A 27623-nucleotide genomic window follows, 5' to 3' on the forward strand; every position below is an offset into this window, starting at 1 on the left:
ATTTTTAAAAAATCCACGTCCCTTAAAAAATATTTTTAAAAAATCCACATGACTTAAAAAATATTTTTAAAAAATTCACGTGCCTTAAAAATATTTTTAAAAAATCCACGTCCATTAAAAATATTTTTAAAAAATCCACATGCCTTAAAAAATATTTTTAAAAAATCCACGTCCCATAAAAATATTTTTAAAAAATCCACGTCCCATAAAAATATTTTTAAAAAATCCACGTCCCATAAAAATATTTTTAAAAAATCCACGTCCCTTAAAAAATATTTTTAAAAAATCCACGTCCCTTAAAAAATATTTTTAAAAAATCCACGTCCCTTAAAAAATATTTTTAAAAAATCCACGTCCCTTAAAAAATATTTTTAAAAAATCCACGTCCCTTAAAAAATATTTTTAAAAAATCCACGTCCCTTAAAAAATATTTTTAAAAAATCCACGTCCCTTAAAAAATATTTTTAAAAAATCCACGTCCCTTAAAAAATATTTTTAAAAAATCCACGTCCCTTAAAAAATATTTTTAAAAAATCCACGTCCTTTAAAAAATATATTTAAAAAATCCACGTCCTTTAAAAAAATAGTTTTAAAAAAGCCACGTCCCGTAAAAAATATTTTTAAAAAATCCACGTCCCTTAAAAAATATTTTTAAAAAATCCACGTCCCTTAAAAAATATATTTAAAAAATCCACGTCCTTTAAAAAAATAGTTTTAAAAAATCCACGTCCCATAAAAATATTTTTAAAAAATCCAGGTCCCATAAAAATATTTTTAAAAAATATTTTTAAAAAATCCACGTCCCTTAAAAAATATTTTTAAAAAAATCCACGTCCCTTAAAAAATATTTTTAAAAAATCCACGTCCCTTAAAAAATATTTTTAAAAAATCCACGTCCCTTAAAAAATATTTTTAAAAAATCCACGTCCCTTAAAAAATATTTTTAAAAAATCCACGTCCCTTAAAAAATATTTTTAAAAAATCCACGTCCCTTAAAAAATATTTTTAAAAAATCCACGTCCCTTAAAAAATATTTTTAAAAAATCCACGTCCCTTAAAAAATATTTTTAAAAAATCCACGTCCTTTAAAAAATATATTTAAAAAATCCACGTCCTTTAAAAAAATAGTTTTAAAAAAGCCACGTCCCGTAAAAAATATTTTTAAAAAAGCCACGTCCCGTAAAAAATATTTTTAAAAAATCCACGTCCCTTAAAAAATATTTTTAAAAAATCCACGTCCCTTAAAAAATATATTTAAAAAATCCACGTCCTTTAAAAAAATAGTTTTAAAAAATCCACGTCCTTTAAAAAATATTTTTAAAAAATCCACGTCCCTTAAAAAATATTTTTAAAAAATCCACGTCCCTTAAAAAATATTTTTAAAAAATCCACGTCCCATAAAAATATTTTTAAAAAATCCACGTCCCTTAAAAAATATTTTTAAAAAATCCACGTCCCTTAAAAAATATTTTTAAAAAATCCACGTCCCTTAAAAAATATTTTTAAAAAATCCACGTCCCTTAAAAAATATTTTTAAAAAATCCACGTCCCTTAAAAAATATTTTTAAAAAATCCACGTCCCTTAAAAATTATTTTTAAAAAATCCACGTCCCTTAAAAAATATTTTTAAAAAATCCACGTCCCTTAAAAATTATTTTTAAAAAATCCACGTCCCTTAAAAAATATTTTTAAAAAATCCACGTCCATTAAAAAATATTTTTAAAAAATATTTTTAAAAAATCCACATGCCTTAAAAAATATTTTTAAAAAATTCACGTGCCTTAAAAATATTTTTAAAAAATCCACGTCCATTAAAAAATATTTTTAAAAAATCCACATGCCTTAAAAAATATTTTTAAAAAATCTACGTCCCATAAAAATATTTTTAAAAAATCCACGTCCCTTAAAAAATATTTTTAAAAAATCCACGTCCCTTAAAAAATATTTTTAAAAAATCCACGTCCCTTAAAAATATTTTTAAAAAATCCACGTCCCTTAAAAAATATTTTTAAAAAATCCACGTCCCTTAAAAAATATTTTTAAAAAATCCACGTCCCTTAAAAAATATTTTTAAAAAATCCACGTCCCTTAAAAATTATTTTTAAAAAATCCACGTCCCTTAAAAAATATTTTTAAAAAATCCACGTCCCTTAAAAAATATTTTTAAAAAATCCACGTCCCTTAAAAAATATTTTTAAAAAATCCACGTCCCATAAAAATATTTTTAAAAAATCCACGTCCCTTAAAAAATATTTTTAAAAAATCCACGTCCCTTAAAAAATATTTTTAAAAAATCCACGTCCCTTAAAAATTATTTTTAAAAAATCCACGTCCCTTAAAAAATATTTTTAAAAAATCCACGTCCTTTAAAAAATATATTTAAAAAATCCACGTCCTTTAAAAAAATAGTTTTAAAAAATTCACGTCCTTTAAAAAATATTTTTAAAAAATCCACGTCCCTTAAAAAATATTTTTAAAAAATCCACGTCTTTTAAAAAATATTTTTAAAAAATCCACGTCCCATAAAAATATTTTTAAAAAATCCAAGTCCCTTAAAAAAATAGTTTTAAAAAATCCACGTCCTTTAAAAAATATTTTTAAAAAATCCACGTCCCTTAAAAAATATTTTTAAAAAATCCACGTCCCTTAAAAAATATTTTTAAAAAATCCACGTCCCATAAAAATATTTTTAAAAAATCCACGTCCCTTAAAAAAATATTTTTAAAAAATCCACGTCCTTTAAAAAATATTTTTAAAAAATCCACGTCCCTTAAAAAATATTTTTAAAAAATCCACGTCCCTTAAAAAATATTTTTAAAAAATCCACGTCCCTTAAAAAATATTTTTAAAAAATCCACGTCCCTTAAAAAATATTTTTAAAAAATCCACGTCCCTTAAAAAATATTTTTAAAAAATCCACGTCCCTTAAAAAATATTTTTAAAAAATCCACGTCCCTTAAAAAATATTTTTAAAAAATCCACGTCCCTTAAAAAATATTTTTAAAAAATCCACGTCCCTTAAAAAATATTTTTAAAAAATCCACGTCCCTTAAAAAATATTTTTAAAAAATCCACGTCCCTTAAAAAATATTTTTAAAAAATCCACGTCCCTTAAAAATTATTTTTAAAAAATCCACGTCCATTAAAAAATATTTTTAAAAAATCCACGTCCATTAAAAAATATTTTTAAAAAATCCACATGCCTTAAAAAATATTTTTAAAAAATCCACGTCCCTTAAAAAATATTTTTAAAAAATCCACGTCCCATAAAAATATTTTTAAAAAATCCACGTCCCTTAAAAAATATTTTTAAAAAATCCACGTCCCTTAAAAAATATTTTTAAAAAATCCACGTCCCTTAAAAAATATTTTTAAAAAATCCACGTCCCTTAAAAAATATTTTTAAAAAATCCACGTCCCTTAAAAATTATTTTTAAAAAATCCACGTCCCTTAAAAAATATTTTTAAAAAATCCACGTCCCTTAAAAAATATTTTTAAAAAATCCACGTCCCTTAAAAAATATTTTTAAAAAATCCACGTCCCTTAAAAAATATTTTTAAAAAATCCACGTCCCTTAAAAATTATTTTTAAAAAATCCACGTCCCTTAAAAAATATTTTTAAAAAATCCACGTCCCTTAAAAAATATTTTTAAAAAATCCACGTCCCTTAAAAATTATTTTTAAAAAATCCACGTCCCTTAAAAAATATTTTTAAAAAATCCACGTCCCTTAAAAATTATTTTTAAAAAATCCACGTCCCTCAAAAAAAATATTTTTAAAAAATCCACGTCCCTTAAAAAATATTTTTAAAAAATCCACGTCCCTTAAAAAATATTTTTAAAAAATCCACGTCCCTTAAAAAATATTTTTAAAAAATCCACGTCCCTTAAAAAATATTTTTAAAAAATCCACGTCCCTTAAAAAATAGTTTTAAAAAATCCACGTCCCTTAAAAAATATTCTTAAAAAATCTATGTGCCTAAAAAATACTTTTAAAAAACCAGGTCCCTTAAAAAATATTTTTAAAAAATCCATCTCCTTTAAAATATATTTTTAAAAAATCCACGTCCCTTAAAAAATATTTTTAAAAAATCCACATAACTTAAAAAAATATTTTTAAAAAATCCACATAACTTAAAAAATCTTTTTAAAAAGTACACGTGCATTACAAACTATTTTATTAATTTAAGTCCCTTAAAAATACTTTTAAAAAATCCATGTCCCTTAAAAAATATTTCTAAAAAATCCATGTCCCTTAAAAAAATTTTTTTAAAAATCCACGTCCCTTAAAAAATATTTTTAAAAAATCCACGTCCCTTAAAAAATATGTTTAAAAATACAAGTCATTAAAAAAATACGTCCTTTAAAAAAATATTTTTAAAAAATCCACGTCCCTTAAAAAATATGTTTAAAAATGCACGTCCTTTAAAAAAACACGTCTCTTAAAAAAATATTTTTAAAAAATCCACGTCACTTAGAAAATATTTTTAAACAATCCACGTCCCTTAAAAATATGTTTCATATCCGCGTCCCTTAAAATTTCTTTTTTTTTTAAATCCACCTCCCTTAAAAAATAATTTTTATATCCACGTCCCTTAAAATCTCTTTCTTTTTAAATCAACCACCCTTAAAAAAATTTAAAAAGTCCACGACCCTTAAAAAATATTTTTTAAAAAAAACAAGTCCCTTAAAAAAATATTTTTAAAAAATCCTCGTCCCTTAAAAAATATTTTAAACATCCGCGTCCCTTAAAATTTCTTTTTTTTTAAATCCACCACCCTTAAAAAATATTTTTTAAAAAATCCACGTCCCTTAAAAAATAATTTTTATATCCACGTCCCTTAAAATTTCTTTCTTTTTAAATCAACCACCCTTAAAAAAATTTAAAAAGTCCACGACCCTTAAAAAATATTTTTAAAAAAAAACAAGTCCCTTAAAAAAATATTTTTAAACAATCCACGTCCCTTAAAAAATATGTTTAAAAATCCACGTCCCTTAAAAAATATTTTTCATATCCGAGTCCCTTAAAATTTCTTTTTTTTAAATCCACCTCCCTTAAAAAAATTTTTAAAAAATCCACGACCCTTAAAAATATTTTTTAAAAAATCCACGTCCCTTAAAAAATATTTTTTATATCCACGTCTCTTAAAATTGCATTTTTTTTTAAAATCAACCTCCCTTAAAAAAAATTTAAAAAGTCCACGACCCTTAAAAAATATTTTTTTGAAAAATCCACGTCCCTTAAAAAATATTTTTAAAAAATCCAAGTCCCTTAAAAATTTTTAAAAAAATCGACGTGCCTTAAAAAAATTTGTAAAAAATCCACGTCCCTTAAAAAATATTTTTAAAAAATAGACGTCCCTTAACAAATATTTTTAAAAATACACGTCCCTTAAAAAACATTTTTAAAAAATAGACGTCCCTTAAAAAATATTTTTAAAAATACACGTCCCTTAACAAATATTTTTAAAAAATCCACGTCCCTTAAAAATATTTTTACAAAATCCACGTCCCTTAAAAAATACTTTTATAAACTCCACGTCCCTTAAAAAACATTTTTAAAAAATCCCCGTGCCTTAAAAAAATTTGTAAATGTCGTAAACTACGCCAAACAATTTGAGGACGTCGAGCAAACCATCCTCCGGTTTAGTTTGAAATTGAACAAACAATTAGATTTGGAGTAAAATAACCTCGAGTGCTTTACGTCGTCCTTCTATTTAAACTGCACTCTATACATAGTTTACTTAATATTTTTAGCAAGAACCCAATGGACTGAAGATCTCTGATAAAAGGAAAAAACATCACAAAATATTGACCATTGTCAAAGAAATGTATTTTTCTTTGTTTTAAATTTAAAAACAAAATAAATAGGAAACAAAATTTTAAAATTTAAAAATAACTTATAACTAGAAAAAAATTACAATTTTAGTTTTCCGTTTAGTTTCTTTGTCAAATTATATATTACAATAGGTTTGTTGTAACAGCTATAGGATTTCTGTGAAATTATCTAAAAAAGTGGATAAACACAAAAACAACAAAGAAAATCATGCATTTATTTGTTGCTAAAATATATTGAAATCTAATAACAGTAAACATTTCTTTCTAGGATCTTTTAGAAATGACATGGATCAAAGGCGATTCCTTTTTGAAAGATAAACATTTGCTGTCGTTTGGGGGTGGGGTGGGGTGATATTAAAAATAAAGTGTACATTTTGCTAGAAAAATGTGAGGTAGTATTTTTAAATACTAGCAGATGTTTTTATATTAGCTACAATGTTTTTGTTTTTTTTTTTATTATTTTTTGATTATCAATTTATTGTTATATTTTATGTGAGGGGAGAGTAATTATATGTTGATGCGTCTTATATAATTAAAAATAATTATTTAAATTAAAATTAATTCCCATTAGAATACAATTTGTTTAGCTTCTTTCAAGTGGAACTGTGTTGTGTTCTTTGGATTAACAGAAAAAAAGAAATTGACAATTTCTTTGTGTATAGAATCATCTAAGCCACCCTTTTTAATTATAATAGAGAACAGCCTTGTATACGGTTGTGTGATACTTCAAGGGTTCTCGATCTTAAAAAAAAAACAAATAACTAAAATTTAAAAAGTAATTTTAAACTGGCCTTAATTTTAATTGTTGTTTAGTTTTTCTTCATCTCATTTTACAACTCCATTTGCTAGGTTGTTGAGTTAAGTTTTTTGTTTCTTTTTCTCTTTTTCATTCGTTACTACTAGCTAAACCTTATCAAATAAAACTAAATCACGTATTGACCATGGTTCTTTTTTTGTTGTTCTTCTTCTAAAATGTTAGAAAAAGCACGAAGTTAGTCCACCAATTCGCAACTAGTCTAAGGATTGAACCACTACTCTTTCTGCGACCATTTTATCAACTTGATTTTGAAGTTTCGACATTATTTCCTATAAGCTCGTGTTGTTGATGATGACCATTGGTCTGAGGTTTGGGTTGGGCATGCGTTGCTGGATTATCCATATTTGGCACTTCAATTTTTGGTGGTGGTACAGCACCCTTAGCCTTAGCCAACATTTCACGTTGATCATAGATTTCATTAACCAACTTCTTAACAAATGGATGATTGAATTTGCCTTCGGTGGAATCGAAAAATTCCTGATGTTTTAGTAGGCAATTATCACGTTTCTCATATTCAAAAGCTTGCATAACCATATCCAAACGATCCAAGTCTTTGACGAATTTCGATTCAGGACTTTCACCATGTTCATATTCCTGCAAAGAGAAAGAAAAATAAAAATTAATGATTTTGGAAAATATATTTTAAGGAACCCTTTTAAAAGGTCTTCTATGAACCGAAGCACATTCAAACGTTTTCCATGGACAAAAGGCATTCTAAAGGGTTTCTATGCACAAAAAAACTTTTTTTATATACAAACTACATTCTAAAGGACTTACTATCCTCAGAAGACATTCTAAAGGTTGTCTATGGACAGAAAATTTTCTAAGTCTACTCTGGACAAAAGAACTACTAAAGAAATTCTATCAAAAAAAGCTTTCCTAAAGGTATTATATGGGCTTCTGTGAACAGAGGACTTTTTAAAGGGTTTTTAAACGTCCATTAAACAATATTTTCAAAAAATCCACGTCCATTAAAAAATATTTTTTTAAAAATCCACGTCTCTTAAAAAATATTTTTAAACAATCCAGTTCTCTTAAAAAATATATTTAAAAAAATCACGTCCTTAAAAAAAATTTTTGAAAAAATCACGTCTTTAAAAAATATTTTTAACAAAATCCACGTCCCTTAAAAATAATTTTAAAAAATACGGGTCACTTGAAAAATATTTTCAAAAAAATCCACGACTATTAAAAAAATTTTTCTAAAAAAATTCACGTCCCTTAAAAAGTATTTTTAAAAAATCCACGTTCCTTAAAAAATATATTTTGAAAATTCAAGTCCAGTAAAAAACGTTTTTTAATGATACACGTCTCTTAAAAATATTTTTAAAAAATCCACGTCCCTAAAGAAAATTTTAAAAAATCCCCGTCCCTTAAAAATATTTTTAAAAAATCCCCATCCCTTTTAAAAGTATTTTTAAAAAATCCACGTCTCTTAAAAAATATTTTTAAAAAATCCCCATCACTTAAAAAATATTTTTAAAAAATCCTCGTCCCTTAAAAAACATTTTTAAAAAATCCTCGTCCCTTAAAAAAATATTTTTAAAAATCCCCGTCCCTTAAAAAATATTTTTAAACAATCCTCGTCCCTTAAAAAATATTTTTAAAAAATCTCCATCCTTTAAAAAGTTTTTAAAAAATCCACGTCCCTTAAAAAATATTTTTAAAAAAGTCCACGTCGCTAAAAAAGTATTTTTAAAATGTCCACGCCCCTTTAAAAAATCCACGTCCCTTAAAAAGCATTTTTAAGAAAACCATGTCCCTTAAAAATTATTTTTAAAAATCCACGTCCCTTAAAAAGCATTTAAAAAAAACCATGTCCCTTAAAAATTATTTTAAAAAATCTACGTCCCTTAAAAAGTATTTAAAAAAAAACCATGTCCCTTAAAAATTATTTAAAAAAACCACGTCCCTTAAAAAATATTGAAAAAAAATTCTGGTCCCTTAAAAATATTTTTATACCCTCCACCATAATATGGAGGGTATAATTAAATTTGTCATTCCGTTTGTAACACATCGAAATATTCATCAGAGACCCTATAAAGTCTATATATTCTTGATCAGGGTAAAATTCTAAGTCGATATAACCATGTCCGTCTGTCGGTCCGTCCGTCCGTCTGTTGAAATCAAGATACAGCTCGCAATTTCTAAGATAGAGCTTTGTAATTTGGTATAGAAGTTTCTATTACTCCTAGGATGTTTGGTATTGCAAATGGGCTATATCGGTCGACGTTTCGATATAGCCCCCATAGAACGCTACCATCCGATTTTCGGTATTTTGAAGGTTTTAGCCTCTTTATCACTCTGAAATGGCTGAAACTTGGTACTGAGTCTTCGTTGGGGTATAAAACATTCCCCCAGAAATTTGTCGATATAGGTCCACGCCTTCATATAGCCCCCATAGAACGGTACCTCCGGATTTTCGGTATTTTGAAGGTTGTGGCCACAATAATCCACCGAAATAGCTGAAATTTGGTATTTAGTCTTCGTTGGGGGTATAAAACTTTCCTCCAGAAATTTGTCGGTACAGGTCCATGCATTAATATAGTCCCCATAGAACGGTACCTCCCGATTTTCGGTATTTTAAAGGTTTTAGCATCATTATCAGACCGAAATTGCTAAAATTTGCTATTTAGTCTTCGTTGGGGGTATAAAACTTTCCGTATGAAAGGTACCTCCCGATTTTCGGTAGGTTGTGGCCACAATAATCCATCGAAATGCCTGAAAATGGGTATTTAGTATTCTTTGGGGGTACAGAACCTTTCATATGAAATTTGTCGGTATATTTCCACGCCTTAATATAGCCCCCATAGAACGGTACCTCCCGATTTTCGGTATTTTGAAGCTTGTGACCTCAATATTCCCCCGAAATAGCTGAAATTTGGTACTTAGTCTTCGTTGGTGATATAAAACTTCCCCCACAAATTTGTCGGTACAGGTACACGCCTGCATATAGCCCACATAGAGCGGTACCTCCCGATTTTCGGTATTTTGAAGATTGTGGCCACAATAGCCCACCGAAATGGCAGAAATTTTGTATTTAGACTTCGTTAGTGGTATAAAATTTTCCCCCAGAAATTTGTCGGTACATGTCCAAGCCAGCATTTAGCCCCCATAGCCACATTGTTTTACCGAAATTGCTGAAATGTGGTATTTAGTCTTCTTCGTAAACGAAAGGAAACTACTTGTTCCATTTTACTTCCATACAACTCGTGGTGGAGGGTATAACAAGTTCAGTCCGTCCGAACTAAACGCCGTTCTTACTTGTTATATTTTTTCTAGAATCGAGTACATGACCAGAATCCTCAACTTGTCGTTATTCACGCTAACAGCTCCCGAAGGCGGGAAAATATGCAACTGAAGGCAACAAACATACCAGCAAAGATGAATCATACAGGCCGCTCTTACTTTTGGCGCCAGTAGCAACAACTCTTAAGAATTGCTCTGTAGCAATAGAGCTTTGAAGAGTGGAGGATCATCAATCAACGCATTTAAGAACGTGGCAAGTTTCTCACTTTGGACTTGCGAAGTACTTGAACATAAATTCGATCAACTTGAGCTAAAAACTACTAACTATTTCCAGACGAAACCTTTGGGATAAAGATAACTCTCCTCCTCTACTGCGAAAATCCACTCATCAAACACTCATATAAGCTTAACGTTAGATGTAGATCAAGAAGAGATTCTATATTTCAAGAAAGCGTTGGTTAGAATTGGTTAAAGGACTTGAACCAAGTCACACAGAACTCGTGACTATACACTCGTATGTCGATAATGAGGCGGCCTTAAAAGCTCTCAAGTCATGAACCATATCATGAATATGGTTAAATTTTGTTGGGTTCCAGGACATAGTAACATAATGGAAAACGAATTAGGTAATCAATATGTTCGGTTTGGCTCTCAGGTGTTCCATATATCAATTAAAGAAACTGTTAAGCTCCACCGATGTGCTACTACGTCAGCAAACTTCGTAAGGTCTACCTTGAGAAATATCCGAGGTAAACTGGCCTGTGATTTCACAACGTATAACCATTTTAATTCTTGATGGGAGTGGCTCTAAGTCGTTTGATATGCCAATTGATGAATCTCTTATGCAACCCATGTGATAAAACATCACCAAGCTTTGTAAGTTCTACCTTGAGAAGGCGGACCGCAGATGGCTTATGGAGCCTGGATGCAGAATATCCAAGGCAATCTGTACTGCAATCACCCAACGTAGAACCATTTTCCTTCTCTCACGGGTCACTACATGGTCTGATCTATAAATTCAGGTTTTGATTATGGTGGCATCGACTGTCGTAGATTATGTGGAGATGCAAAAGAGTTGTCGAGATATCGAACATCTACTTTGCAGCTGTTCCTGTCTTTACACAAGAAGACACCGATTATTGGGTAGATATGAGATACATACTCGCACCTTCTATAAGGCTTAGGTCCCATTACCTAGGTTAAATTTGCCAAACCCTGTTGTGGCTTGCCAAAAACAGAAAACCTCCAGGTTGATTCAATAACACATTATACAACTTTAACACGACCTTTTATTAGGTTCCATCTATGACTATGAAGAAGAAATTGTTCCAATTTTTAGTAAGTTTCATTATCATATATGTATGTATGTAGGTATAAACCAACTACTTACCTCAAACAATTCCATCATCCTTTTGCCGCGTGGTTCAATCAACTTGCAAATATCTGCCATTGCCTTCAATTCCATGGCTTTCTTTTCTTCCTTTGAGATGCCGCAAAATGGTGTTATGTCACCAACTAGACTTTCAGCCAAATCATGGACCAAAGCCAGTTCCATGCAACGGATTTGATTCAAACCCTCAGTACCGTCCAAAAGGAAAGTTAAGATGCTCATACGATACATATGGCCGGAAATCGATTCACAATCGTTGACACCACGCAATACCCAGCCGGTACGTTTTGTGTGCTGTAATGAAAAACAAACGAAGAGAAGAAGAAACGAAAACGAAAACAAAAACGTAAATTATTTTGTAATTAAAAACAATTATGCACAAAATATATTGTTGTCAGAAGGCGAGTTGCAAAAAACAACGGCGACATCACCAATAATGACAATAAATGACGTTGTTGTTGTGTGCTGTTTGCGATGGAAAATAATGTTGCCATTTTTTATGTAATCTACTACTATTCCAGCAAATCCAATTGAATGCAAACAATTAGCTAAATTATATTAGAAAACACGTCAAAAGGCCTTATGTTGCAAGAGAAATTGGATCAGATTGCTTAGTGGGTGTTGCAAAGGGGAAAGGGGTCAGGTGATTGCCATTAGATAAATTGTAATGTCTAAATGACGCAGTTTAGTTGGGTCTTCTTGTCGTGTTACAATGTAAATATAATTGTTTAGCCGTGTCATTATGATGACAATGATGTCTGGATAAATATATTGGTGAACTTGGTGTGTTATATGTTTAAAGTAAAGACCAATAAAGATTAAGAAGATTTATATTTTCACAGTAGTTTCGTACCCCACTTGATACACTCCATGGTTCATTGAACTCATCTAGCTTTCATTGAATTTATAATTGCACTGTATTAAATATTATCTAATTAAATATTTTTTTTTTTTTTTTGGCTGTTCAAACTTTACTTGCATGTGTGTTAGTACCGTGGCCAGAGTACTATGTGAATGATATTTTAAAATAAAAAATGCAAATTCATTCACTCATTCATTCACCAGCAAGATAAGCGATAGAATTTGATTATTCTTTAATGATAATTCTTTTATGACACTTTTTTCACTTTCTACTCTTTGTTTTGAAAATTTGTGGATTTTTGTGGTAAAAAAATTATCACGTGAGTCCACAATTTAACTGATCTTTGACTTAGTTCTGAGCCAACGGCTCAGAATCAGTCGGCCTTAACCAAAGCTACATAATTTCTCCTGGAATGCCCAATAACGTAACCCTAAAAGTGTTACGTTAAGGGTTACGCCTTTGTGCTTTTCAGGTGACGATAAATAATCTCATCTACATAAATGCCTGGCTGTACAAAAAACAACAGGTGTGGTGGACCTAAATGTACCATGAATAGATCCCTAATTCTAAAAATAGCATAGCAGAGTAGTTTGCAAAAGAAGTTTTGGAAGTTAAACAGTGAGTCTAATAATCTCACTGACAGAACTCCTTAAGAACTTTGGATCGTTTTTCAGGAAGCATGGACTTGTCCACGAAAATCAAAATCACAAGGACTAGCTACCCTCAATGAAAATTTCGCAACAAACCTCTAACAAGCTTTAAACTTGCAACCTGTTTGGCGGAATAAACAGTTAAATAATCTTCGTAAAACAGCTAGGAGATCATATAATAACCAGTAATACGAACCTAAGTACTGATTGAGATGCCTACAAGGTTAATTTCACTAAGTACAAGAGTGAAATCAAATCAACTTTTGGTTCAGTTTAAGTGTGTCTATAGAGGAAATGAATGAAGTGGCCCGGTTTCGCCAGATACTACAAAAGGATCACAAATTCATAGGTAGTATTTTGAGACTCTCGAGTCTCTAGAGGCTCTCGATCTGCTACCTGGGGATCATTTCCCCGGTTACGTGGATTTTGATAATGACCTGCAAACAGGAAACCACTATCAAACCCAAACTGAAGAAGATGAACAGCTAATAGACAGATTAACTAATCTCCCAAGACTTCAATGGACGATTACATCCTTCAGTTTTCAAATCACAGGAGCAATCTTACGGTAGCGGGTTCTTTCGTACCGAATTGACCCGAAACCAAAAGTGTTTCGGCCAGCGGCTGCCAACCCAGCATCATATGCTGCTACAACAACAAATCACAGTGACCAATAATGTTTCAGAATGTAGCGAAGCTGGTGGTAATGATACTGATGGAGATTTTTAAAGCATGTTTGGGGCTCTCATCGTGCATACCTGGACCTGGTGCTCTGGTACAAATGTCAGACTGAACCCACGACAATGGTCTTGGAGTAAAACCGGAAAATTCCCGAATTCCAACCTCCAGTTTTAGGCGGAGTTAATTAAAATGTTACTTTTTTCGGAAAAAATACCTCGGTGGAAATTGAATACTGAGGGAAGGCGAAGTAACCTTTTATTGCATTCGACTCCTGCAAGAACTCGATTGGGAAAAGTTGGGGACTTAGACGACAAATCATACACTGGTTGTATGTAACCGTGGTTCTGGCCATCTTAAACTGTTATGGACTTGTCTGGTGGCAGGCACATGGGAATAAGGCAATACTGTCCATAACATCCAGTTAGCAATGGCCTGCGTCAATTGTGATTTGCAGAGCAATCAAAATTGCCTCTCATCTCAAGCAGCTTTGAACATGATTCTGGGCCACAAACTTTTGCGAACTGCGAACACGGCTATTAGAATTCCCGAGCCAGGAATATTGCGATTTTTCAAAGTTTGGGAATGGGAGCGTTTTAAACATAATTAATAGGTACCAAGAACCTAGTGGCAGCAATCACTCAAGGGATTTTAATGTCCCACCTCTTCCAGGTTTCTCATTAATCTTCAGGAATTACTCAACAATTGAGCTGAAGGTATTAAGGCACTAGTGATTATCACTACAAATCATTAAGCGTGAAAGGTGCTGCTTTGATTCTTATTAGAGAATCAATTAAAAGCCGCCTTCAACGTGATCCTGGACCTTCAGACAGTGAGGACAGCTTTTTGGCTCCGAAAGACAGGATCTTGACGGACTTCACATTTCGGACATGCGAAGTTCTTAAACTCAATTATCACCTAAAGCCTTACGACAGTAAGCGCACAAGCGGTTATATGCCCACCTCTTTCAGGTTCAACTCACATTCAGTAATTGTTCTAAGCAGACATTTGTACAGATGGATACCAGATGCAGGAAGACACAAGCGCCGGTTTCTACTGCGAAAATCTACAAATCAAACACTCAAATAAGCTTAACTATAGTTGTAGCTTCTTTCGAACAGAAATTCTTGCTTAAAAGAAGACTTGAACCCCATCTCACAAGTTCCGTGACTATATACGTCGATAGTAAGGCTCTCAACTCATGAATCATAAACTCGCCATATATTCTTGATAGCAGAAATGCAATAGGATATACGAAATATAGTTAAATTTTGCTGGGCTTCAGGACATAGTAACATAATGGGAAACGAATTAGCAGATGAACTAGCTAGGCATGGCTTTAAGTCAATCGATTTACAATTTGATGCATTTTTTAGGAACCGAACGGTTTTTAGAGCGGTTTTTAGTCAACATAGAATTGGGTCTAATTTTTGGTGTTACTCCATTCGATAGTTAACAAGGTTTCTTTATCTGCACCCCAAGTGCTGCCGGCTAGCGACTTGAGGACCTTGTTCCTGTTTCTCAGCTTATCGCAGATAACTGTAGTATGCTGGGACGACTTATACATGCTATCGAATGTGACCCCTAAGACTTTGGGGTAGTTTGTGGTCGGAATAATTGCACCGTCGACCTGCACATTCAGTGGGAGCTTCATTTGCGCCGTCCATGTGGTGAACAGTGTGGCTGTTGACTTAGTGGTGGATATTCTCATATTCCTCGTGTGGAAAAACTCTCAATGCCGTCGGGAGGGCGTGGAATTGCAGAGAGGTAGAGGTTAAACAGTTCCGGAGATATCACCCCTCCTTGGGGAACTCCCTGCTTCACTCTACGGGGTTTGGACTTCCTGTCTCTGAATTCCACGTATGACTGGCGACCACACAAATAGTTGATGACCCAGCGTTTCAGACAAACGCTTTGGTCAGATCCAATGCTACCATCACTGTTCTGTGACATGGTTTGTCCTGGTTGAGTTCTCGTCCAATATATGTGGAAATGGCGTGCAGTGCTGTTGTGGTACTATGCTGCTTCCGCAACCCCTGTTGATGATCTGCAACTGGATAACACGTTGTGATGCTGGGGAGGAATAATGCCTCGAGTATCTTTGCTACTGGTAATAGAAGTGAAATCGGCCTGTACGAATCACCTTTACTGGCATCTTTGCCAGGTTTCAGCAGCGGGACCACCCTGCCCATCATCCATCTAACTACTTGTCCATTCAATAGTTGTTGTTGTTGTAGCAGCATGAAACCTACGTAGGAACATAGGTTTAATGCTGGGTTGGCAGCCGCTGGCCGAAACACTATGATTTCGGGTCAATCCGGTACGAAAGAACCCGATGCCGTGGGATTGTATTTTTTTTTCGATAGTTATAATGCTCACCAGACAATATCGTATGTTACCGAACGGTTTTTAGAGCTTTTGGGTCATTATGCCATGATGAACATGCCTTCGAAAAAAATTATATCGCTGTAATCAGTATCCAAGAACTACCTTCGATGAAAATCTCAAAACAATCCTCGCACACCACATAAACTGTCCCTGGGCAAAATGTTGATCATCTGTGAGGAAAATACCCGAACACCCCTTAAACTGCTCTTAAGCGAAAATTATGAACTTTTATGGATGAGGAGGTACCTGAAATATTTATTTATTTATAAAAAATAACTTATATTTACTATGAGATAAATTGGAAGAAATATTTCCATCAAACTTAAATCAAGTTCGAAGATGGAAGTAGTTTTCGATAACGTCCGAACTTGATTTAAGTTTGAGGGAAATATTTCATTGTGTAAAGGTTGGACCCAATATCAGTCAATTCTTTTGATACTTATAGTGGCAACCAGCAATTTTAGTTGGTACCTTATCCCGGCCGGGGATAACGATCTTGGCACGATGCGGGGGCTAGACGCCACAATGTTCCACTCAGCTTCTTAGAGTGTTGATTTGGGGGCTATGCCCGACCAAAGGTTATCCATCCCCACGGTCACAAACCAATACAGTGCACAGAAAACCCATAGCGTATCTTTTGGAATGTGTGACACATACATATTTGGTAGCGATCTCCTACCAAATAAAAAATTGCTGAGATCCCCTAACACCGGGGTGTTAAGCGACCACGTGCCCATCGGTGTTCTCTAGGTTTGCAGTTAGGGTACCAACTGTATTTGAACGGAGCCTTGTTGATACCTGGGCGACTCAAGGAGTAATTATCATGCCCTTGCCGTGGTAAGAAGGCTATGCCGCGGTAGACCTCAGCTCCTCCACAACTCAATATCCCATGGACATTCAAAATTTAAACAAAAAAACCAAAAACCCAAAAGCCTAAAAATGAGCCTTCGACTGATGTAGGTGTGGATGCCTTGGCACCCTCAGTCTTTACACTCAGAAGTGCAACCTCCTCACTATCCCTGACAATTACGAATATGGACATTGACAACGATTCCCCTAACGTTACGGCCAGCAGCTCTAACTCTGCTACAAAGCGGACTGAAAATATGGGCGGGGACGACACTCCGGAACTGGACCATATAAATTACAGTTTGAACAGACAGAGCCTAGTACTCCTCAATTTAATTGAGGAAAGCGTCCCCTTGACACACAAGGAGGAAAGCATACCGGATGAAATTTGGGAAAAATTATCGCTGACTGAAGAGGAGAAAGATATGGACACGACAGTGAACCATGTCCCTACCTCTAGTCTAGCTAATAACCCCCCATCCGGTGATGCTTTGGTGTCGGATAATCCCGGCAAATCTCTGCTTCTAAGGCAAAAAGCAGTAGAGGAGGAGAGTGGCGCGAGCGAAGAACCTATCGATAAGATGGACGATTCGCTGAATCCACAGACCCCCAACTCTGCCAAAACCAAGGAAGCAAGAGACAAAAAATCATACCGAAGGGCAACTAATTATTGCAATCGGTATGCCAATAAGGACCCCAACACCATCAAATGATACGGTCTAACCTCAAGTTCGTGAGGAGATTTGAAAGAGAATATCCTCACGTAACATAGAGGGAAGTGCGTGTCAGTGAAATCCCTACGTCAAGAGCGGGAGTAAGCCCCATCGAAACCTCCGAAGAGGTGGCTAAGGGTGGAGACTTCAGCTCTGATAAGGACACCCCTTCTTCCAACGTCGCAGCCCTCAAAGAAGGTTGAGAAGAAGTCAAAAAAAAAAGAAAAAGATAGTGGGAACACGAGCGGGTGGTACAGTGATGGGTCAGTGACGGCATTGACTTCCTCAAAGATAACGGACCTCGGGCGACCGATCCAAAAAAACACAACCAGTGGTTGTGAAGAGGATGAGTTCATCTGAGGAACAACCTCCTTCTGCGAAGAAGTCTACGTTGTCTCAGCCGGTCTATCCGTCGGCATCGTTTGCTTCGGTGACGAGGAAGGCTAGTGAGAGGATCACTAATGAAAAGGTTAAAGCCTCTTCATCTAGTGCTTCCTCACTGAAGCCTTGTACGTCTGGAAAGGCGAGGAAGGCTAGAGAGAGAATCACTAATGAAAAGGTTAAAGCCTCTTAATCTAGTGCATCTTCTCTGAAGCCTTGTACGTCTGGAAAGGCGAGTAAGGATACCGCGGAACATAGTGCTCTGCAGACTCCATGCTCATCTGTAAAGGCGAGTGAGGATAAGGTAAAACCTAGTGCTCTTCAGACTCCCTGCTCGTCCACAAAGGCGAGTAGGGACAACGCGGAAACTGGTGTTTTGCAGAATCCAAGCTCGTCTGTGAAGGCGAGTAAGGAAAATTCAGGACCCAGTGGTCCAATTTCGAGCCTCCAGTCCTGGACGGGGTGGCCCTGGAACTTTCTACGGAAGCCAGATACCTCGGCACTATTCTGAACCATCGCTTGTCACGGAAAAGAAATGTAGAGGAGCGAACGAAGAAAGGACTCATGGCACTATATTCCTGTAAAAACTCCATTGGGAAAAGCTGGGGATTGAGACCACAAATCATACACTGGCTGTATGTAACCGTGTAACACTCGAATGTCCTAAAACTAGTTGATAGTCGACTTGAGTTAGGTGACAATGGTTGCGTAAGCGATTATATGCCTACCTCATTCAAGTTTGACTCCTTAACTGCGTCTACTGCGAGAATCCACTAATTAAAAACTCATATAAGCTTGACGATAATTGTAGTGTTTTTCAGGCGGAGATCTTATTATCAGGAAAGCAGCTGAATTGGCTTGAAGGCAGTCTTACAGGACCGGTCGATAGTCAAGCGGCTCTCAAGTCACGGACCATAAATTCAAGAGCTATTCTTGGTTGTAGGAGAGCTCTGCAGGATCTACACGATATCGTAAAGCTATGTTGGGTTCCGGGTCATAGAAACATCATGGGAAACGAGGTAGCAGATGAACTCGAGGTGGCTCTAGGTCTATCGACTTATCAGTTGATGAAACCGTTCGGCCACCGATGTGCCCCAACATCGGCAAACTTCGTGAGATCTTCAATGAGAAAGCACATCAAAAATGGCTATTGGAACCTGGTTGTAGGGTATCCAAGGCAATCTGACCTGTGGTTTCTCATCGAAGAACGGCTTCCCTCCCCTCACTTGATAAGTTAGGGATGAAAATCGAGGTGGGATTTATAACAGGTCACTGCTGAGTGAGGTCCCTAACTTCAAAAAGGGACAACAGTGACATTGACTACTGCAGACTATGTGAAGATGCGGAGGAGATAGAGACTGTCGAACATCTGCTTTGTAGGTGTCCCATGTTGCAAACAAGGAAATACCGTACACTAGGCAGATATGAGATAGACACTCTGACCTTCCTGTCTAACATAGATCCCATCGTCCTACTCAACTTGGCAAAGGTCCTTAACAACCCTTAATAATCAGACTCTTTTCACTTTTCCAGATAATTCCTTGGCGTCAATCTCTACATCTTCCACACTCACCATCATCTCATCATCTCTATCCTATCATCCTCATCTCATCAAGCTGCATCAACACTCTCTCATCTCCTTCATCTTAAATCATCTCAACAACACACCTCCATCATCTTTAGATCATCATCTACATCATCTTTAAATAGCCTACACAGAATGAAGACAATGGACCAACGGTCTCCGAGTGAAGCAGTCACCTATTCTGATAGAGGGCTGCGCATCCTTAAACCTTACCTAACCTAACCTTGCTAAAATTTTCAGTACCCTTGCTAAAAATTTCAAACCAATCCCCAAACAGACCCTAAACTGCGCTTAAGTGAACATTTAGAAATTTTGTGAGAGAGTTAGCCGAAGTTGTTGTCCGATATAGACCTTCTTGGATCTTAATGTATGATTGGAAGAAATTTCACTTGTGCAAAACTTCATTCAATTCGCATACTTAATTCATAAGTTATGGTGGTAATAAGTCCATTTATTTTGTGCCGGCAGGAAGTTTTAGGGTGTCTTTTGCTACATTATCGCAAAAAGTAAAGACTTGTCCCCGAATAAGTGTATCGTCTTAATAGGAACCACTAAGAAAATCTGCTGACATTTATAATCGCATCAAAGTGTATATACCCTCGCCAGCCTAAAGGTTAAGGGTTTAATAATGCAATATTATAAGCTCTTGTATGAGGAGTCGGAATTATTCCTGTTTTAATGCTCAAATCAAATCTCTTCATAGAAAACTTTCAGAGTAAATCTTGTATTTTTAGTGTTCCACCTTCGAAAAAACAGAAAGCGTCTCATATAAGTCGCTATGTATTTCGAACACCCCAACGCACACTGGTCGAAACCATTGATCTAGCGGTGCGAAAGTCACAAAATCAAAGTATAACATTGCGAAATGTTTTCCATTGTATCGATTACAGACACTCTGCTGACTAAAATTTTGTTTTCACGTTTTTGTTGTTGTAAATATTCGCTCAGTTATTAACTGTCAAGTGCAAGAAATTTTGATGCATCAGATTTTAACAAAATTGTTGCTAAAAACCTGATTTAATATCTGTCTAAATGTTTAATAAATTCGTAATAATATGCCAAAATTCAGCTTATTTGGTCTGAAAATGTAGACAAAATCCTAACAATACCGAATATTGGGATGTACCGTTATATGAGGGCAATATCAAAACGTAGACCTATGTCCACAATTTTTGGTGGAGAATGTTTGTATCCACTGGGAACCTCTAATACCAAATTACACCTAATTTGCCCGGAAAATATAGCTTAAAACCCCAAAATACTGAAAATCGGGAGGTACCTTAAAAGGGGCCTATACCCAAACGTGGACCTGTGTACACAATTTTTGGTGGAAAAGTTTAGTGATCACTAGAAACCCTAAGTACTAAATTACAACTAATTTGTATGTTAAGGGTGGCTTAAACCGTCAAAATACCGAATATCAGGAGGTACCGTTATATGGGGGCTATACCAAAATATTAGCCAATGTTGTTCTTATTTAGTCCATTATTACCCACGGACACACACTGAGTTTGTGCAAAATTTCAGAAGGATATCTCCATTCGTTTCCAAGTTATTAATTTCGCGCCGCTATATCAGTGATTTCGACCACTGTGCAACGGTCCGAAGGGTTGGGGAAGAAAGTTGGAAATGTTTGAAAAAATAAACAGTTATGGTAATATGCAATGGTAGGCAAAAATTTATAACCTTGACGGAAAAAACCAAAAATCTACAACAACTACAAATAAATGTTTATTTTGGTATTGTAATCGAATTCTTGAACTTCATCATCATCATTCATATATGTATTTTTTTTTTTTTTTTTTTGCTTCATAGGTTCCAATCGACAAATATTAACAATTTGGTTATGCTGATAAGATATTTTGTTCAACTACCAAATAACACGCAATGTTCACCCCCACACACACCTAATCAAATAAATGGCAATAACAACAAAAATAGAGACAAACAAAATTTAATTATTAATCAAAGGGTAGGGTGAGTGTGCTTTATTCTAAGTATAAAAAAAACCATTGGCGTGGTTGGACCCTTTTGGATGTAACAACTGATCTCCAGTATCCATTTTTATAAGCAAACCGTTAGAATTTTTTGTTTACTACGCCACTGCCTAAACAAATACCCCAAAAATTAGCCATCAAAACACTCTTTTGACACAAATTTTATTGTGACACTGACAATGGATATTAATATGAGAATATGACAATAATATATGTTGCTAAATGTAGGTATGTAGTGTGGGGGACACCATACACGCGTAAGCATTTGGTATAATAATAAAAAATTATATAGATAAACTTTTTTATGTGCATGTCTGATATAGCACTCCTTAGAGATAAGAAACCTTAGGTTTTTGACTTGCATTATTTTAATGAGAAAACATTTTATTATTGATGATTGTGTTTGTATCAATATGAAGTCCTGTCATAAGAAATCCAAGGTTGTTACTGTGTAAATTCTTTAAAAAAATACTTAAATAAATCGCAAAGTACTCAAAATTTTAAGAATAAAATATCGAAACCAAATTTCAATGTTTATTTTCACTTATATAGGTAAATAATACAACACCAACCATCCATCTATTTCTAAATTCTTTCTACCTTCTTTTTGTTAAATCCAAATGCATATTATGTCAATATGAAATGTTTATACGTGCTGCTTTTAGCTTATTGTAATGACGTACAATGATATAGAAGAAAAAATAGCTAAATAATACCTCTTTTTTCCTTTAGCTACTGCATACATAATAACAACATACAAAAATATACATATCTATTTAGACGTACATACATATGTTTATACTAAATATTTGTGCCACCGAAAAAAAAACAGAATTAAACAGCAATGACAATGATCTTGGCCTTGACGTTCGAACGGACGGTTGTTTGCTGCTCTGTACGCTCATGAAAAACACTCACAGAATAGATACGATTTACGATAAACGAATTTTCAAAGTCATGATTATAGAATCAAACAAATTTTGGGAGGGTGATTATAGCTCACATGAATAATCGATAATATATAGTAATCTAAATTATAATTGTGAAATTGTTATAATATTAACAAATATTTTCTTTCTATCATCCTTTCTCCAAAGTGATTGGTCATACTGACAAAATTTTGGGAAATTCAATATACACAGTTCTAGATAAAATGGCAGGCAGTTGGAATTGTGCAATTTGTGTACAATGGGCAATTGCATAAAATAGATTAGCAATCCCACGGTGGCAGTTTCTTCGATACCGAATTTCACGTGGAACCACACAACATCCGTGTTCCGGCCAGCTGCTGCCACCTCAGTGTACACATGTTTGTATTTTTATCGTTTTTCTGTGTTGGGAGCAGCACATGTCTGCTACGTATTCTTTTGGTCCGTGCCGGGACGGAGGAAAATCCAAGACCAATTAAGAGCTATTCTTGATTGTAGGAGAGCTCTGCAGGATATACACCATATCGTAAAGCTATGATGGGTTCCGGGTCACAGCAACATTATGGGAAACAAGGTAGCATATGAACTGGCTCGAGGTGGCTCTAGGTCTATCGACTTGTCAGTTGATGAAACCGTTCGGCTACCGATGTGCCACTACATCGGCAAACTTCGGGAGATCTTCAATGAGAGAGCACATCAAAGATGGCTATTGGAACCTGGTTCTAGGGTATCCAAGGCAATCTGGTCTGTAGTTTCTCGTCGAAAAACGGCTTCCCTCCTCTGACTTGATAAGTTAGGGATGAAAATCGCGGTGGGACTTATAACAGGTCACTGCAGAGTGAGATCTCTAACTTCAAAATGGGACGACAGTGGCATTGACTACTGCTGACTATGTAAAGATGCGGAGGAGATAGAGACTGTCGAACATCTGCTTTGTTGCTGTTGTAGCAGCATGAAACCTACGTGGGAGCATAGGTTTAAAGCTGGGTTGGCAGCCGCTGGCCGAACCCGAATGGTTTCGGGTCAATCCGGTACGAAAGAACCCGCTGCCGTGGGATTGCTTTGTAGGTGCCCCTTGTTGCAAACAAGAAGATACCGAACACTAGGTAGATATAAGATAGACACTCTGACCTTCCTGTCTATCATAGATTCCATCGTCCTACTCAACTTTGCCAAACATCTATCATGGCTTGGCAAAGGTCCATAAAAAACAATAGTAATCAAACTCTTTTCACTCTTCCAGAACACTCTCATCTATACATTGGCATCACTCTCTACATTTCCATCCTATCTGTGCTGCACCATCAACTCAACATCTCCTACACTCACCATCATCTCATCACCTCTACCCTATCATACTTATCTCATAAACTACATCAACGCTCTAAATCTTCAGCAATAGCCCACACAGGATGAACACAACGAACCAACGGTCTCCGAGTGGAGCAGTCACCTATTTCACTAGATGGCTGCGCATCCTTAAACCTAACCTTAAACCTAACCTAATTTATTTGTGCTCCGTTTGACATAACCGCATATTCGCCCAAATCCAAGCTCGGTGAGATGCAATAGATGTAAGGAATGGGTACATCTAAGGGGTTGTTCTGGAACTTGTCCATACGAGGGACTACGAAAGGGGCTATGTTGCTGCATGCTGCGTGAACACAGCCCCCAGTGAGTCGTCGTCGATGTCGTGCAATTTAATTGCAATGGACTCCGTGATAAGATCGAGGAAATGGTGGACTTCATAAGCCGGAAGAACATCATGGTCGCGATGGTGCAGGAATCTTAGATCAACAACAACGTACATAGGAAGGATCGCACCAGAAGTGGATCGCTTGAGCCTGGCTCTAATGACCCGTACATGGAATGTATGGGGGTAGCAGTTAGGTGTGGAAGTGCCAAGGTAGAGTTGCTAAACGTATACATCCATCCGATAAATAGCTGTACTCCAGGTTATAGGCCCAACATTAGCCTGTTTTTGGTAGGTCATAATCGTCTGGTCCTGGGGGACTTTAATGCGCATCATGAGTTGTGACATTCGGTCCTCGAAAACGACAGGAGGGGCACAGCGCTGGTTGAGCAGATTGATAGTCCTACGTTTTGCACGGATAATGAGGACGCTCCTAACAGAACGGAGAGTGTCACAGTAAGGTGGTTTAACCCAAAGGTGAAAAAATCGATGTGAAGTGTTTTGTTTTGTTAGATTTTAAGATGGTTAAAGTTTGAACACAATCGGAATATGTTAACACGTGCCACTGGGCCCTCGAAGTTTCCACAGTAATTTATATGGGGCCAAGGCGAATTTTCACGAAATTGCTCTACATATGAGCGATCGACGAAACAAATTTACCAGTTCTCTGTTGTGGCTAAAAAATAATCCTACAAAAAATTGTGAAAATCGGCTCGAATTTTAATATTTTTATACCCTACACCACTATGTGGTAAGGGGTATTATGTGTTAGTGCATTTGTATGTCACATACAAAAGGAAGCGAGATAGACCCATAGTTCCTTCTAGGGATATACATAGAATCACTTTCTGAGTCGATTTATGCATGTCCGTCCGTCCGTTCGCAACATACAGGTCGCATTTGTTGACCGATTTCGCTGAAAATTGGGGATTACCATTTTTTTAGCCGTCGGAAGATCAAGTTCGAAGATGGGCTATATCGGTCCAAGTTTTGGTATACCCCCATATAACGGTACCTCCCGATTTAAGGTATTTTAAGGATCTTAGCCGCATTTGTTGCCCAAACCAGCTGAAATTTTATATTTGAGGTTCCCAATGGCCGCGAAATTGCTCCACTAAAAATTGTCAAGATAGGTTCACGGTTCGGTATAGTCCCCATATAACGATACCTCCCGATTTAAGGTATTTTATGGATCTTAGCCACATTTTTTGCCCAAACTAGCTGAAATTTTACATTTGAGGTTCTCAATGGCCGCGAAATTGCTCCACTAAAAATTGTCAAGATAAGTTCACGGTTCGGTATAGTCCCCATATAACGATACCTCCCGATTTAAGGTATTTTAGGGATCTTAGCCACATTTTTTGCTTGAACTAGCTGAAATTTTACATATGTGGTTCCCAGTGGCCACGAAATTTCGCCACTTAAAATTGTTAAGATAGGTCCATGTTTTTTTGTAGCCCCCATATAACGGTACCTCCCGATTTTAGGTATTTTAACGATTTTCCCCAAATATGGCTCCAATTTGCCATTTGGAGTTTAATGAGTTAAAAAAATTTACTTTAATGTTTCATGTCTGAAATACTCAGGAAATATCACCAACATTACTACGGGATATTTTACCACCGTAGACAATTTGATGGGAATCGAACCCGGACATTCAGCGTGCAAGGCGGTTGCACATAGCTAATTCCTACAGGTTGTGGTGTATGGTATCACATGGTCGGCCCCGTCCGACTATAGCCTTTGCTTACTTGTTTATATATGGTCAATGGAAACTATGAGGCCGCAGTAGCACGTGTTAGCATATTCCGATTGTGCTCAAACTTTGGCAATCTTAAAATCTAACAAAGCTAAACATTTTAGGTGTGTGTCGCCAAAAAAATCCGACATCAATTTTTTAAAACCACCCTAGTGTCACAGTTCACCAGACATAACCATCGTGTCCACTGGTCTGACAAATGACGTCACCTGGCAACCCATCGTTTCTCTTGGATCAGACCATATCCCCACAATTTTCTCCATCAGCAGACCGCCCGATTTTATCACCTCTGAACGCCGCACTTTCGTCAATCATGGTAAAGCTAATTGGCCTAGTTTCAGAGAGTTCACTAATCACCGCTTCAGACATCTGCTCAAACATTCTGATGTTCGGTTAGAAGAGGGGACGGGACGTTCGAGACATCATCACTGCTGCAGCCGCTTGCCATATACCTGCTGGTCGAATAGCCGAAGTGAGACCAAACTTCCCAGCAGAGGCGACGGGATTAGCAAATGGGTGATGAGCTTCTTTGTTGTACAACCCCAGTGACCCCATAGTCAAGAAGCTGACACTGGAACAGGTTGGTCCGTTAGCATAAGCGGAACAAGTGGTTAAATCATCTAAAGAGTTGCAACATTGGAGCCGGAATAAGTAAATTGTTGGCAATAGTTAAGTAACACTCGAACCCTGCAAAGAAGGAAGATGGGACCTCAGTCATGTTTGGCGACGTAACACTGACAGTTCCGAAGCGGTGCGCAAATTATTTTAATTAACAGTTTGTCGTGCACCCCGAGAGTGACAGTCGAAGAGAAAAGTACTACGTTGCATTAGATATCTTCCTGCCAAGAAGGAACCTCTACAATTCACAATGGATGATGTTGCGAATATCATCAGGAACGCTAAATCATCCAAAGCGCAGAGCACTGATGAAATCTCCATGGTAATACTAAAACAGTTGGATGTGCCGGGAGTCGGGTATCTCACTAAAGTTCTCAACCTGTACCTAGCCACCCACATTGTTCCCGAAGTCTGAAAAATTGGCTACTGAAGCCAGGCAAGGATACCAGCATAAATGAATCGTACAGACCGATTTCGCTTTTGTCGCCCGTAGCATAGACTCTTGAGGCTTTAGTCATCTCCCCAGTGTCAGAAATAGCTATCCAGTTTCCTATAATTAGCATGGGTTTTCGTAAGCAAAACAACAGCGCTGCACGTAATCTCCAAACATATTAGTCGAGGACTCAATCAGACCGAGCCGTGTAATAGAAGAGTGATGGTGGCGCTTGACTTATCAAAAGGCTTTGATACTGTCAAGCATTCCATGCCGTTTGAGGACATCGAGCAGACAACCGTTGGAGTTTTAAACGTTGGATAATCAATTATATGTGTGGACGGCAGTTGTACGTGGAATTCAAGGACAAGAAGTCCAAACCTCGTAGAGTGAAACAGGGAGTTCGCCAAGGTGGGGTGATATCTCCGAAACTGTTTAAGCTCTACCTCTCCTGTATACCACCCCAGCCAGACGGCATTGAGATCGTAACGTATGCGAATGATTGTACGATCCTGGCGTCAGGTAACTTCCGTGGTGACATTTGTGAAAGGTTGAAGTTTTACTTGATTGATTTTACGCCCTTTTTCCAAGCAAGGAATGTGTAAATGTCCGCCACTAAATCTACGACCATTAGACGGCAGAAGTGAGAACGGAGTTGAATGTCGTAGTCTATGGTAGTGGAATTACGACCCCAAATTACCCCAAAATTCTAGGGGTCCTGCAGCTATCTCCGACAAGCTGAGATGTAGGAATAAGGTCCTCAAGTCCCTAGTCGGCAGCACTTGGGGTGCAGA

At 35.8% G+C, this 27623-nt stretch overlaps 1 protein-coding gene across 1 annotated transcript in view; it reads right to left on the bottom strand.

Annotated features, from left to right (window-relative positions):
* Nucleotides 1-5809: 5809 nt before the first annotated feature.
* LOC141393956 (uncharacterized) overlaps nucleotides 5810-27623 on the bottom strand; it is a 41874-nt gene continuing 20060 nt past the window's right edge. The window contains exons 3-4 of the mRNA XM_073967613.1: nucleotides 11295-11588; nucleotides 5810-7249 (exon numbers count right to left, since the gene is read on the bottom strand). Of these exons, the coding sequence (XP_073823714.1) occupies nucleotides 6893-7249; nucleotides 11295-11588 (651 nt within the window). The 3' untranslated portion in view covers nucleotides 5810-6892. The remainder of the gene's footprint in view (nucleotides 7250-11294; nucleotides 11589-27623) is intronic.

The sequence above is a fragment of the Musca autumnalis genome, unplaced genomic scaffold (genome assembly GCF_047663935.1).
Source record: "Musca autumnalis isolate F117 unplaced genomic scaffold, ASM4766393v1 scaffold_2, whole genome shotgun sequence".
Taxonomy (NCBI): Eukaryota; Metazoa; Arthropoda; class Insecta; order Diptera; family Muscidae; genus Musca; species Musca autumnalis.